This window comes from Eumetopias jubatus, unplaced genomic scaffold, assembly GCF_037043125.1.
Source record: "Eumetopias jubatus isolate StellerSeaLion01/CBP00866 unplaced genomic scaffold, mEumJub1_p1.0 scaffold_12, whole genome shotgun sequence".
NCBI lineage: Eukaryota > Metazoa > Chordata > Mammalia > Carnivora > Otariidae > Eumetopias > Eumetopias jubatus.
The window spans coordinates 57033905-57047654 of record NW_028274818.1 but is presented as its reverse complement, the minus strand read 5'-3'; the positions used below and the strand labels follow the sequence as shown (position 1 = coordinate 57047654).

The following is a 13750-nucleotide window of genomic DNA, read 5'->3' as shown; positions in this document are numbered from 1 at the left end:
ATGTAGAATCTAAAAAAGCCAAACTCAAAGAAACAGAGAATAGAATGGAGGTTATCAGAGCCTGGGGTAAGGAAAATGGGGAGATGTCAGTCAAAGGGTAAAAATGTCCAGTTAGAAGTGACTAAGTTCTGGGGAATCTAATGCACAGCACTGTCATTATAGTTAACAATGTCATATTACATACTTGGGAGTTGTTAAGAGAGTAGATCTTAGATGTTCTCATCAAAAAAAAAGTAATGGTAATTACGTGATGTGATACAGGTAGGGATTAATGCTAAGGTGGTAATCATTTTGCAATATATGTGTATCAAATCAATACATTATACACCTTAAACTTATACAATGCTATATGTCAATTACATCCCAATAAAGCTGGGAAAAAAAGAAAAGATGAAGAATTAAAAGGCAGGGAAAGGACCGAAAAAGATAAAAGAGCTACACGTAAGGAAAATTAGGGCATTATATTAACCCATTGCTATTCAGTTTTGCAAATACTCCTGGTTCCTATTTAAAAAGAACATAACCAGCTCCAAACTGCATTTGTAATAAAATCGTTTAGTGGGAAAAACTGTTTGTTTGGTTTCAGGTTTCCTAAATTAGGCGTTATACTTTCTGATTCAGTTCCAGCAAATGAAATCCTGCCTGGGGCTTTGGAGTTGCCATCCTTCCAAGTTAGCACTTCAAGTAACAAAAGGAATCCTGGAGAGTTAAGAAGTGCATGCCAAAGATAAAAACAGTAAGCATATTTAAAAGAAACTTATGAAGCTGGAAACTGAAAAACATTTCATGGAATAAAATCTTGTTCATATTTAGCCATCATGAAACTCTTTGAAGTCTCTTTTAAACCAACAACTTTGAGACATTTGTTTAGTCTAATCCTTGGGGAACATAGCAGATAATCTTTAAAGGCCTTACATTATACTAGCAGATCATCTTGGTTAACAGCGTTCAAATCGATGTTCTATTTTAGAAGATATACAACATTCCATTCTCTTTAGTAGTCAAAAGAATCTTGGGATTATCTCCTCTATTCTCTTTACACATAAAAGTAAATAAATTGATGACTCTAGCATATTCTTTACCTTAAACAACACATATGTGAGATATACTAAACTACATTTGCCTATCTCTGCTTCGCAAGACAGAGGCAGGTCTAGAATTTGTAGTCAGGACCTAATTATGGTGCTGGAAGCTACAGCTGTTAACAAACTAGATGCAGACAGAAGCTGACCAGATAATGTAATTGCAGCGGTCAGGAAGGCACACCAGCAGAGCAAACAAATTCCACCTTCGGCTGCTTAGAGAGAGACCATCAGCCTCTGATACAATACACATGCCAGAGGTGAGACTGAACACTGAGAAAGGACACCAATGTCTCCCTGGCTTTCCAAAGGCCTCTTCTTTCTCAAAAAGGACTGACAGCAACTGACACAGGAGAGAGATCTGGGTGCAGAAAGAAACTTGAAAATTCTGCTCTAGTCAATTTTAGACTCTCATTAAATTCAGAGCTTCTCCTGCCACACAGGAAGATTTTCACTAGGTCAAACGAGGAATAAGAAATCTGTGCGCCTTGAGATCAACTATTTGCCTCTTAAAGTATACATTGTTCAAAGTACACTATATCTTGAACTTTGTGGACCATGACTGACAGGAAGGAATGCATTTTATATTATAACCCAGTACATACAAGACACAACAATTTAAGTTTCATGAAAGTTATCCTTAGTACATACAATGAATATAGTGTTTGCTTTATGTCATCTTTTTTAATGCTGGCTACATACAACAAATTGATTTCATGACTGCATAATGGGGTAGAATCTAGGCTGAGAAACCATGCTATAGTACACACATGGGCGCTGGCCTCCACCTCCCACTCTAACTGCATTTCGTGTTGTTCTCTGCCATATTTCCCCCACTGCTGCTGCCCCTACCCCGCCCCACCACCGAATTTCTATTATTTTTTACATTAAACCCCAAGATCCCTTCCTGAAATATGCCAACCACTTTGCTCCCTCAGGGCCTTTGATCCTGTCGTTAGTGTTGCCTGGTACACTTCCCCCAGATCTCTGCACTTCATCATTCAGGTCTTAAGACAGAAGTCAGTTCTTCAGAGGGGTCTTCACTGACCACCCAATTTGAAAGAGCCATCACATACAACTCCAGCCAGGGCAGAGGGTAGGGGGAGGAGTTCACTGCTCTTAGTGTGGTTGGGAAGTCTAAATAACAAAAATGTAAGACAAGCACAAAGAAAACCAGTATTCCACAAATGTCACTTTCCATCTCCCTATGCCACTGTTCAGGCCATTGAATTGTCACTATGGAAATTCTATTCCATTTGCTTAATGATGGCCTGACTCTAAAAAGTGAGGATTCCATCCTCCAATATCCCCCAAGTACTCTGTAACCTCTCAGGGCACTTACCACATTCTTATTTTCTTCCTTTTTCATTCAGCAAATATCTGAGGGCCTAATATGGTGTAAGCAATAGCAGTGAACAAAATAAAGATCAGGCCCTCTCCCAGCCCAGTTCAGTAAGAGCGACAAACTCATAAATAATTTCAACTGAATGTGGCAAGTAAAGAAGATGTGTACTATGTAAAGTTGTGACCAAAAAAAAAAAAAAAAGTCAACTGTCTTTGAGTAGAGAAGGCATCACAGAAGAGGAGACACCTAACCTGGGTATGAAAGGATCAAAAGGAATTTGGCCAGCAAACAAGGGGATAAGGGTATCTCATGTAGAAGGAACAGCATGTGCAAAGTAGAGGGAACACTCATACCACCAGTCTGAAGTTGCTTAAAATGTTCAGGGAAAGACAAGCAGCTAAAAGGAGTGTCAGGAGCTGAAAGAAGCTAGATAGGTGAGTGCTAGATGATGGAGGGCCGTGTCTGCCATTCCAGGTACTGTGAATTTTACACTGTAGAGTATGGAGAGTCTAGAGTTTTAAAGAGGTGAGTGACCTCAAAGATTTGGGTCTTAAAAAATTCGTTCTGGGGTGCCTGGGTGACTCAGTCAGTTAAGCGTCTGCCTTTGGCTCAGGTCATGATCCCAGGGTCAGGCTCCCTGCTCAGCGGGGAAGAAGTCTGCTTGTCCCTCTCCCTCTGCCCCCCCCCCTTGTGCTTGCTTGCTCTCTCTCAAATAAATAAAATCTTTTTAAAAAATTCCTTCTTGTGGCAGAGAAAATAATGGATTGAAGAACTGCCATACCACACTGTTAAAAGTCCGGGCAAGAAATACTGCAACAGTCTGGGCAAGAAATAAGCAGAGCTTAAACTAAAACAGGACCTAGTGACCACTTGAATATAGGAGGCATAGAAAAGGAATGGAGAATAACTCTGGTTTCTGGTTTGTTATATATACTGTAATACATAATAACTATAATATTAGAGTTATATAATATTAAAGCTATATTATAGGTTATAATATAGTGATATCATTAGTTAACTTGATGGAATTAGAGAAACCAGGTGGAATGATAGCAGATTGTTTTGGTCATGGCAAATTTCAGAGGCCTTTGGGTAACCAGGTAGAGGGGTCCAGGAAGCAACTAGGTTAGCCCTAGCAGGTGTGAGATGAAAACTGAAATTTAGACATGAATGCTTCTGCACTAGTAAAACTCATGTGTGTGGATGAAATCACCCCAGGAAAATGCATAGACTAAGAACTGAAAATATTAAAGACAGAGAAAGGCATTTGAAAAGCAGGCAAGGCCAGTTTTGGGGGGGGTGGCGCGGGTAGGGAATGAATGCTCATGAACTTCAGCTGTTGCAGAAAAGCTAAATAAAATAAACTTTGAGAAGAAATTACTGGACTGGAACCAAAAAAGCCATTAGAAACTTAGACAAGAGCAACTTCATTGAAGCCAGACAACATAGTACTGAGGATGAGAAAGAAGCAGTTGAAGCAGGTGAAAATACTGTGCTTTCAAGCAGTTTACTAAGAGATGGAGGATTGGGCAATCACTGGATAAACACAGCATGGAGGATGTGCTTTATTTCATTTTCTCAATATGTATGACCAGAACACTGGGAAGCAGGAAAAGGAGAAAAAGGCTGAAAGCACAGGAAAGTAAAAAGACAAGCAGAAGCAAACAGTCTTGCAATGGATAGGAGGAAATGAGATCTAGAGGAAAGGTGGATTGGCCTTCAACACCACTTTCATTATACCAGAAACACAAAACCAAACGATGGGTTAAAGTATATACTTTAACGAGTAGGTTGGGGGCCTGAGGTTGAAGAAAATGACTGTTAGACTCTGGCATCTGCTTAGAAGGGAGGAAAAACGAGAGGAAGGGGCACGGTTTGGAAAGTTTGAAAAGAGCTCTTCAGGAAAGGCACAGGGCAGATGGAGTCAAGAAAAGGATTGCTGTGGAGCAGTGGAGAAAGAAGGGGTGGTGGGCGGGGTTCTGTTGCTAAATTCATAGCTATACCCATCTGACCACAGTCATCTTTCTACCCCCCAGTCCGGTATTCACAAATGGTTAAAAGATTTGCCAGTTAAGTGAATTAACTAGAACCCCGGTGTTCTCAAACAAGTAAGTGAATTAAAATCACCTACAGGCTTTTTAAAAATGCAAATGTCAAGCCCCACTCCTACTGATTCAGAATTTCTGGGGGTGAAGCTCAAGCAAGTGAATTTTCCAGAAGCTCTCCCAAGAGATCGTCGGGGCATTCCTGTTATAAAGCACCTACCTATAAAGGTAATCAACTGGCTAGAAGAGAACTGATGCAAATACAGCTCTTACCACATGGCCCTCAGACGGGGTGTGGAGCAGTGTTCTGCCGCTCAGGAGAGCACCCACTGCAAGACCTAGGGTGATTCGAGTGAGTGTTGAGACAGTCACACACACAACACAATACTCTTAAACGCGTTAAGGTGAAGCTGAGAACTTGAAAAAATGCAATGATGAAAAACACAAACATTTAAAATGTTTGTTCGAAATGACGTCTCACCTCAGGGTATAAGACCCAGTGTTTACCCCTACACTTTGTTACATTACTCTAAAGTCTCAGCAGTACCAAAGTGGAATTCAAGGTGCTGCAAGAAATAGGGAGAGGAAGGAAACTGCAGAAACAGCCCCTGGAAAGGGGAGAAACATAATGGGGAGAAGGTGGAAGAAACCGGGATGCCTCTGAGCGTCCCTCCGCCCCAGGACCTGGGACGCTACGGAACCAGGACGCCGAAGCCCTTCTTCTGGCCTCGCCGGGCACTCACCATAGTCTCAGGATCTCGGCGCAGGGAAATAGGTACCTCTGCCACAGGAAGACACCACCTCTACAACGACGCCCAGTTACTCCGGCAACGGAGCCCCGCCTGCTACCGGATGTGCTGGAACGCCACCGCCCCGCCCCTTCGTTCCTAGTGGCTGGGAGCACTTGAAGCTCCGCCCACCCGTGGACAGACCCGGCCCTCCATGGCTTCGCTTGCGGCGACGGAACACTGCCTCCTCTTTCCAGCGTCACCACATAGGTTTGGTTGATAGGTGACCCGGAAGTTAAGTGCATAGGCGGCTAGAGCTCCAAATAGTCTATATTTTATTTTTAAGTAGACATTTGTCCATTTTTCACTTAGCGAAGCCTTACACCGTACTTGCTGTGTTACTCAGTTTTAAGACACCACAGAGTGTATTTACTTTTCTCTTTTGGAAAATTATTCCGGAAACGAAACCCTGAGAACAGGATGTGATTAATAGTGAGCTAGCAGCTGGATGTCAGGAAGGCCTGGGCGGGTCAGCTTGGTAATGAAGAGGAGTGGGCGAAGTTAACCCCGTGACGCGAAGCCCTACAGTCTGTCAAGTGAAGCCCCCTGAAATCGGAAGAGTAAGGAGCCTGGGCGGTAAGTACAAGAACGGGCTTGTGTAACGGAGGAGGATGTGAGAGGGACGGAGGTCTGGGTTGGAGTTTGGTGTTCAAACGCTTTGGATTTAGGGGAAGGTTGCCTTCTGTTCTGGGAAAGCTTGTTCAGACGCGGACGGAACTTCGGATTCGGCTTACCGGGATGGCAGAGGTTGACAGACTTGTGGCTTCCACAACTGTTAGCCACCGCACACCCTCTCCTCCCTGGGATTGGTACTTGCGGGCAGACCCTCGCCGTGCGCGTGCTGTGCGCTGCGCAGCGTCGGAGCACGGTGGCAGGGCTCGTTGCTCTTGCAAAAGGGTCTCTGGAGACCTGTTTTCAGCGTAGAAGCAGGGTAGTCATGGAAGACCCTGTGCCGAGTTAGATCGAGTACTCTATGGTGAAACCAGTTGTCATCTAATGTACGATTTTTCATACTCATATCACTGCACTAGCACTACCTTCCTTCTCGTGTTCTCCAGTGAATCTTGGTCTTTACTGTAAGGCCATGCATACGTTTCTGAAAACATATGTTATGCCATTTCAATTTTTATTCCCAAGAAAGTGCAAATTAAGTTATCATGAGTATTTTTGTCGTATATTTAAACATATAAACGGAAGCTCCTCTCTCATAGTGAGCAAATTAGTATCAAACATTAGTATCGCTAATGTCCCCTGAGAAAGTAACTTAATTCCTTTCAAATTCCTGTTGTCTTATCAGTGATACAAAAGCCCCTACTTAACTTCACTGAAGTTTCTTAGGACACATATCTGATAGAGTATACTTGGTAAAAACAGTGAAACAAATTTGAAAGTAAACCTCCCATAATTTTTTGAGACATTTGTTAGCCATAACAATATCACCTGTGAAATTGCATTTTGAAATGCATGTGTACTAAATGCAAAAACAAGTAGAATATTATAACATCTAAATTACAGGGACTTTGTATGGTATTGTTTTAATTCTTTCACTTTATACATTTTTAGGTTTTTCGGTAGAAGTTTTGAGGTGCATTTTCATTGGTTAAAAAATGACTACTCTTGAAAATTTAGAAACCAAAGGTAAGTGTTCTTCTTTTGATGATAATTGTTTTTAAAACATGCAATTTCTGACCACAGGACGAAGGCATGTTTGAACCAGGTAACTAAATCTCATAGAGCTCTTGGGAACTATTTGTGTTTCAGATTTCTTCATGCTTGTTTTGTAATGCAGTGTTTACATTTCTGTACTCAGATATACACCGAATATTAACATCCTTGGATAATAGTCATTACTACTGTTAAGCTACTGTTAAACATTTAGTGTAAAAGCAGAGTTTTGCAGCTATGTTTTTCTCCATTAGAAGATTAAGATTTCAATAAACAGATTTTTAAAAAAAAAATTTAAGTAAGTGGACAAGCAACTAGGAGGTATAAAAGACTTCTTTTTGGTGTTGGGTTGTTTTGCTTGGGCTGCTTTAACAAATCACCACAATCTGAGGAGCTTAAACAACTGAAATTTATAGCCTCACAGAGAGGGATCTGTTCCAGGCCTCTCTCCTAGTTTCTGGTGGTTTGCTGGCAGTTTTTGGTATTCTGGGGTTTTTTGGGTTTTTTTTAAGATTTTATTTATTTGAGAGAGACACAGAGAGCACGTGAGCATGGGGGGAGAGGTGGGGAGGAGCAGAAGAAGAGAAATAAAGGGAGAGGGAGAAGCAGATTCCCTGCTGAGCAGAAAGCCTGACATGAGGCTGGATCCAGATCCTGGGACTCCAGGATCATGATGTGAGCCTAAGGCAGACGTTTAACTGACTGAGCCACCCAGGTGCCCCAGTTTTTGGTATTCCTTAGCTTGTAGATACATCACCCTGATCTCTGCCTTTATGTTTACATGGTATTCTCCCTGTGTTTGTGTCTCTGTATCCAAATTCTTCCTTTTTTATAAGGACATCAATCATATTGAATTAGGGGCCCACCCTACTCCAGTATGATCTTATCCTAACTAATTACATCTGTAATGACCCTATTTCCAAATAAAGTCACATTCTGAAATATGGATGGTTAGGACTTTAACATAGGAATATTTGTGGAGGGGGACACAATTCAACTCATAAAACTTGCTAACTAGTTACTTTTTAGTCCTGTTGTGCTTGTCCTCTCTATAACATTTCATATGTTGATCATTCCCGCCTTTTGAAGTACTTTTTTTCTTTGATTTCCATGATACCACTCTTGTTTTCAGCCCTTCACTGTCCAGTGCAGTAGCCACATGTGGCTGAGTTTAGATGAATATTTTTAAAAATTAAAAATTCAGTTCCTCAGGGCGCCTGGGTGGCTCAGTTGGTTAAGTGTCTGCCTTTGGCTCAGGTCATGATCCTGGAGTCCCAGGATTGAGTCCCACATCGGGCTCCCTGCTCAGGAGGGAGTCTGCTTCTACCTCTGACCCTCTTCCCTCTCGTGCTCTCTCTCATTCTCTCTCTCTCAAATAAATAAAATCTTTAAAAAATATAAAGTCATTAAAAAAAAAAATTCAGTTCCTCAGTCACCCACCCACATTTCTAGTGCTTATTAGTCACATGTCGCTAGTAGCTATTGCATTAGAAAATGCAGATATAAAACATTTCCATCACTGCAGAACGTTCTTCTGGACACCACTGCTCTAGCAACATTTTCTGTTTTTCATCCTCCTCTTCTTTTAAATAAATCCAAATCTGTCTATAGCCCAGATCTCTTCCTTTGTGTTTCAGACCCTTATAGCCTACTGACCATGTTCACATAGGCATTGGTAACCGTATTAGCATATCCCGAAGTCAGGGCCTCCTGACTTGGGTGGAGTGAGTTCTGGAGGTTGGGGCTGTCAGTGAGAGATGGGAAACTACTTTCCAGAAGCCAGATTTGCAGCAAATAGACCTCCAACAGCAAACTCTTTAAGAAGGATTTAAATCAGGGCACCTGGGTGGCTCAGTCCATTAAGCGTCTGCCTTCAGCCAGGGTCATGATCCCAGGACCCTGGGATGGAACCCAAGCCCTGCATTGGCTCCCTGCTCAGTGGGGAGTCTGCTTCTCCCTCTGTCTGCCCTTCTCCCCCTGCTTGAGCTCGCTCGCTCTCTCTCAAATAAGTAAATAAAATCTTTTAAAAAGGGGGGAATGGATTTAAATCTGTTTAGGAAGCAAGAAAGAGAAGATCATGCCAATAAATATTTAATTGAATTTATTCAGCTGTGTGTGAACAGCATTTCAGAGTCACCAGAAAATTTTTATAGTATGCAAATAAGCAAACCAGAGAGGATAATGAAAGTATAATAAACTGGGGGTTTATGAGAAATAGAGCAATTAAATGGTAACTAAGGTGAAAGTCATTAGCATGGTGCTTGGCAAAAACAAAACCAAAATACAATATTATCATTAGTGATTAAAAGTTAGTTATTGCAAGGCCTCTGTGAAAGTAAATTTTTTTTATTTGTTATTACCTGTTTGTAGTGAGGATTAGGGTTATACATACATTCTTTCATTTCATCTTAATTTTACGGTAAGGTACATAATTCAGCTGTTAGTCCTCTTCCTACTTAATGGTTGTTAGTGAACAAAAGTTCCTTGTATTGCATGGCCTAAAAATAGGTGTACTGATCATGGTTGACATTTGTCAGTTGTCTGCACTTCCTATAACTGCCTCACAAGAAAAGCAACATTGGTTCATAGCAACAGAAGTTCCTCTTAGTGGACATTTGAGCAAAACTGTCATCATGAGGGGTGCCTAGGTGGCTCAGTCGTTAAGCGTCTGCCTTCAGCCCAGGTAATGATCCCAGGGTCCTGGAATCGGGCTCCCTGCTCAGCAGGAAGCCTGCTTCTCCCTCTCCCCACTTCCCCTGCTTGTGTTCCCCTCCTCGCTGTATCTCTCTCTGTCAAATAAATAAAAATAAAATCTTTAAAAAAAAAAAAGCCTGTCATCATGAGAGGAATGATGCATAGTTGCTGCTAGGACTTCATTTGAATGGGAAACGTGCAATAAAGAGAAACAATTCAAAAATAAGAATTTGAATCCAAAACTTTCTTGAGAGCAAGATTAAAATTACGGGTATTAAAGTCAGACCGTTTAGTGAAAGTAAACCAAGTAGGAAAGTCTGAGACATTCAGATATTTAGAATTCCATAAAATAACCTAACTTCAACACTTATTCTGTGGAATAACAGGTATTAGGTGAAGAAGGAATCCCTGGGCAGATAAATCTGGGAAATTCTGGATTAAAGGAGAGATTATACTACAGGACCTCCCAGAGCCTTTAGCCTACTAATGCACACTGTGAAGGGGCAGAGAGATGTAGTGCTCAGCCTTGCCCCCATTTACTTGGCCAGGGAACTCTTTATTCATAGAGCCTGTGACAAAAAGAATGTTTAGATTCCATGTCAGTGAATGTGGGCCTAACTCTTAAGTCCATTGTCTTTTAACATTTTTCTAATTTAATAGTAACTAATCTTACTAAATGATATTGGTGACAAATAAAAGAATATTGATTTCGGGGCAACTGGGTGGCTCAGTGGGTTAAGCATCTGCCTCCAGCTCAGGTCATGATCCCAGGGTCCTGGGATCAAGCCCCGCATTGGGCTCCTTGCTCAGTGGAGAGCCTGCTTCTCCCTCTTCCTCCACCCCACAGCTCGTGCTCTCTCTCTTACTATCTCAAATAAAATGTTAATAAATAAATAAATAAATATTGATTTAAAATTACTGAGTGACAATCCCTAAATTGTTTGACTGTTTGATAGCTGAATCTTTGTATATTCTGAAAAGTTTGTCAGACTATAACTGAGTTAGGAATTAATGCTTTGGTGTAGAGGGAGAAAAAGGTAAGCAGTTTTTAAATGAGTTAGTGGATGTTAAAATGAAATCTCAGTAGCATATTAACATTGATAAACTTCAGAAAGCACTTACTCATCTTTTCTGTGCCAAGCACCATTTCATTAAGCCAACAATACAAAGATTAGGAGGTAGACGCTGCCCTGTGGAGCTCCCAACAGTCCAGTCTGTGAGAAAAACAGATTATTTTAAAACACTCTGATATTTGCATTGTTCTGAAAGCACTGAGGGATTAGAGGAGAGTAATGAGTAAGTGATCTGCCCAAAGTCACAATGTATGGCAAATAGGGATTTAAGGTATTTTGACCCAGAGTCTAGTGTTCTTGTTACTGCACCATCCTATGGACCTAGCGTATCTGTCTTCTTAGATTTACAGTTTTATGAAAAAAAGGAGGAATGTTTCTTTAATGACAGACTATAAAATCCTATTCTTTTTGCCTCAGTATTCTAGAGCAAGGGTTGGTAAGTTATGGCCCTCAGCCTCCTGAGAATATTTACAAATCAGTTTGGTGATGGGGAACACTAACCTTGAATCCCACTTAAGCCAAGGGTTATCCCAAATAAAAAAGAATTCTATGTTTCTCGTTATTAGACCCATATTACAAAAAAAAAAAAAACTTGACTCAATTTCTTATTATAGTTTGAGTTTCATCTTTGAAAATGAGTTGTTTTTTTTTCTTCTTTGTATAAGTACCTATCTTATCCTCAATTTTGCCTTGTGGTCCACAGAGCCTAAAATATTTATCTGACCCTTTATGGAAAATGTTTGCCAACTCCTGTTATAGAATATTTGTTCTTTCCCTACATTTCAATAATCTTTGGGGAAGGCAGTAAGAATGATCCATAAACTTGAGATACACTTCATTCTTTGATTACTGATCACAGGTAGAAGAAAAGTTGATGAATAATTGCAGAATCATTCTGTTGGTTCCCTTCAAAGAGTGGGGAAGAGGGGCTGATGTTTTGCTTTACTTACACATCATTCCTAATTATGGAGCTGGTACCATGGATCATTGCCTTCCCACCTGAGAGACGATAACTGCTCCTGAATGTGTCCTGGATTGTGCTTAGCACATATGTAATAAAGGTTTCTGTGTGTGTCATAAGGGAAACCAAAATGATGAAATGCAAGTTACTAGACAAGAAAATAGAAAGCCCTGACTCCCACTGGCCTCCTTGCTGGTGCACATTAGCTAGAAGCGTAGTTATTACAGAGTTGTTAATAGCTGCCATGGCATGTTGTACAACTCTCGAACTCATAAATGCTTGAGTAAGTACAACAGTTTACATAAAGTTAAGAGTAAATTGAGGCTGAACCAAGTTGATAGAATTTCTTCACTGGCGTTTTATGACGTATTTTGTTTGAAAGAGATTTCTTTTAAATACCCATTAATGTTCCTTTGCCTTTTAAATTTAGCAGTAACTATTCCATGATTTGTTCTTGAATCTCCATTACCTCAAATTCCAACTCAAAAAAGTTGTGACTTGCCTAAAAATCCTGTTTAATCACCACAGGGTGTCACACCTCCTTATTTCTTCAGTTTCAGTGGACCTGAGTGGTCTAGCTCTAGTTTGTCTTTTTGTTTTTAATTAATCTGTAGTTCATGATTCAGCATAACTTCTTAAATGACAGAATATCTTAGTGACAGAATTAAATTTGCTTTAGATAGACAAACTTTTAAAAGCAGATTTTAAGAACATGGGAGCAGATCTTCATTCTTGCAACAGTTCAGTGGAAGATCTCCTCCTAAGTGCAGATGTGCTATAGCATGACCTGAAATACCAAACTCTTTATTTCACTTTTTTTTAAAGGTTTTTATTTATTTATTGAGAGAGAGAATGGTAGACAGAGCATGAGAGGGAAGAAGGTCAGAGGGAGAGGCAGACTCCCTGCCCGATGCGGGACTCAATCCTGGGACTCCAGGATCATGACCTGAGCCGAAGGCAGTCGCTTAACCAACTGAGCCACCCAGGCACCCTCTTTATTCATCTTTTTGAAGGTGGAGTTAGTCCTAAGTCCCAAGTTAACATTCAATATGGAAATGACAAAATATTTTATTCTAATGGAAAATATTTTGTAAAATAGAACACATTATATACCTGATGTCTTTCCACCTCCTCTCTTAACATAACTCAAGATTCCCAGTACACTGCTTGCTATATATGTAAGAAAAATCCCCCCCCAAAATCTGTTAAATGAAAAAATAGTTCTCAAGTCTAGTGATGTACTTTTGTAAGACTTGAGCATAAGAAAATAAAAGAGTTATATTTGATGACATAACTTAAGCTTTCTCCCTTTAATCAAGATCCAAACTTTATTAGGCCTTTTTGAAGAATAATAACAATAGCAGTAGAAGCTAACATTTGGTTAGTGCTTACTGTGCCACACACCATTCTAAACACTTTACACATATTCGTGTATTAAAATCTTAATTATTATATGAAATCGGTGTTGAGCATACAAAAAATAAATAAAACTAAATAAGAACATAAGGCATAGATCTATTGATACATTGCTAGAGTTGTTTTTTGAGGCAGTTTGACAATACAGATCTTCACCTGGCACATTAATTCCATTCTTGAGAATTTATTAAAAAGAAATAATCCAGAAGTTGAGAAAAATCTGTAGGCACAAAAGTATTCACTAAAGCATTATTATAGTGAAAAATTGGAGAAAGTATAAATATCCAACAACAGAATAATAAATAAATAATGTTATATTAACCTGAAGAAATAATAGTCATAAAATGAAAAATATGAAGAATGCAGCAAAATAGAAAAATAGATTAAGCTTCTAAAGTTAATTATGATTACAAACATAAAAATAATGAAGAAACTTGAAGTAATGAAAAGCTATTTTAGAATGATGAGAAGATAGGTAATTTTTTCTTCTTAATAACCTTTTAATAATATGTTAAAAACCAGAGGATACATGAGTGACTGTGTGTGAAGATAATCTGTTCTGCTCTGCATTTTCTGCATCTGTATAACAAAGTTTGTGAGAAAGAAGAAAAGTAAGCTCATTAAAAAATAGAAAACTAATAAATAAACCCCAGGAAGGTTTTCTTGTTAGGTATTTCCCTT

At 39.8% G+C, this 13750-nt stretch overlaps 2 protein-coding genes across 3 annotated transcripts in view; one reads left to right on the top strand and one right to left on the bottom strand.

The window, feature by feature from the left end:
• Positions 1-5309, bottom strand: part of NME7 (NME/NM23 family member 7) — a 314736-nt gene extending 309427 nt beyond the window's left edge. For both annotated transcript variants that reach the window (XM_028123018.2, XM_028123020.2), the window contains exon 1: positions 5216-5309. In XM_028123018.2, coding sequence (XP_027978819.1) covers positions 5216-5218 — 3 coding nt within the window. In that variant the 5' untranslated portion in view covers positions 5219-5309. The remainder of the gene's footprint in view (positions 1-5215) is intronic.
• A 130-nt stretch (positions 5310-5439) lies between these two features.
• The window catches only part of BLZF1 (basic leucine zipper nuclear factor 1), a 28121-nt gene continuing 19810 nt past the window's right edge, over positions 5440-13750 (top strand). The window contains exons 1-2 of the mRNA XM_028123064.2: positions 5440-5836; positions 6824-6898. Coding sequence (XP_027978865.1) covers positions 6868-6898 — 31 coding nt within the window. The 5' untranslated portion in view covers positions 5440-5836; positions 6824-6867. The remainder of the gene's footprint in view (positions 5837-6823; positions 6899-13750) is intronic.